The sequence below is a fragment of the Cyprinodon variegatus genome, unplaced genomic scaffold, assembly GCF_000732505.1.
Source record: "Cyprinodon variegatus isolate N-32 unplaced genomic scaffold, C_variegatus-1.0 Scaffold3203, whole genome shotgun sequence".
Lineage (NCBI taxonomy): Eukaryota > Metazoa > Chordata > Actinopteri > Cyprinodontiformes > Cyprinodontidae > Cyprinodon > Cyprinodon variegatus.
In genome coordinates, this window is record NW_015153656.1 from 3,799 (window position 1) to 4,911 (window position 1,113).

Sequence of the window (1,113 nt, forward strand, 5' to 3'; positions counted from 1 at the left end):
TGAAGGTTAACAGTAATGCTAAACGGTGATGCTAACAAGTGAATGTTAACAGTAATGCTTAACGGTGATGCTAACAAGCTAAACAATGATGTAAAAAATGAGGCTACAGAGTTATGCTAACAACTGAAACTAAACAGTAATGCAAAACAATGATGTTGACAGTGATGCTAAATACTAATACTAAACAATGATGCAAAAAAAATAGTGTATACATATATATATATATATATATATATATATATATATATATATATATATATATATATATATATATATGTTATGCTACTAATAGAGAAAAATAAATTTTCTTCAGCTAATAGTGAAAAGCTAACAAGTTTGAAAATCTCAGACTGTGGAAAAATGATGAAGTGGTTTAAACTTTCTCTGTTTCAGAAATGCAAGATGATTGCAGACAGCACAGGAGAGCTTCCTGTGGCCCTACCTCACGTTTCAGACGAAGAAGACGATGGAAAACTCTTCGGAGGAGCCGCCATTCGAGAACAAAAAGTCATCAACTTCAACATCAGTGTAATTTTGATTTCCTTTCTAATCTCTGAACCGCTGATTCCAGGACTCCTCTCTCTGGATCGGAACATCTCCATGGTTCATTTGGGAAGTTTTAATGGTCCCTCTCTGATGGATCTGTGGAAACGTTTTAGGGACAGGATCAGTTTGTGTACAGTTAGCTTTATGACCACATGCTGTTAAGCTAGCGCTAAACCCGTTGTGGCTGGAAGGGACGCTAGAATGGTCACAGAGCCCCGGTTTAAAATCAGGGCTGCTACAGCCTCAGAAACATCACCCACAGCAGCCTCATGGTCTGGCTGTTAACCCCGTCTTCCGGAAAAGGAAACGCAAGCTTTAGCTTTACAAGGCTAATTAGCACATTAGCTAGAGTCTTAGCTTTGTTCCACAATGGCAGCTCGGCCTGCTCCAGCGAGCCACTAAAACTGTTCTACATCAGATTCAGATCATTTTTTTTTTATATCACATCCAGTTAGTCAGTCAGAGAAACAGGACTACATTGGAAAACAGGCCAAGCTCCAACATCTAGAAACAAAGGTGTTGATGGCAGCAGCACAGCTGATATTTCTCTCCAGGATGGAGTCACAG

General features: G+C 39.1%; 1 protein-coding gene across 1 annotated transcript in view; it reads left to right on the forward strand.

The window, feature by feature from the left end:
- The window catches only part of LOC107081164 (serine/arginine repetitive matrix protein 2-like), a gene marked incomplete at both ends in the record, with an annotated part of 3,594 nt that extends 3,066 nt beyond the window's left edge, over window positions 1-528 (forward strand). Inside the window, one exon of the mRNA XM_015369363.1 lies at window positions 394-528. Coding sequence (XP_015224849.1) covers window positions 394-528 — 135 coding nt within the window. The remainder of the gene's footprint in view (window positions 1-393) is intronic.
- Window positions 529-1,113: the final 585 nt, after the last annotated feature.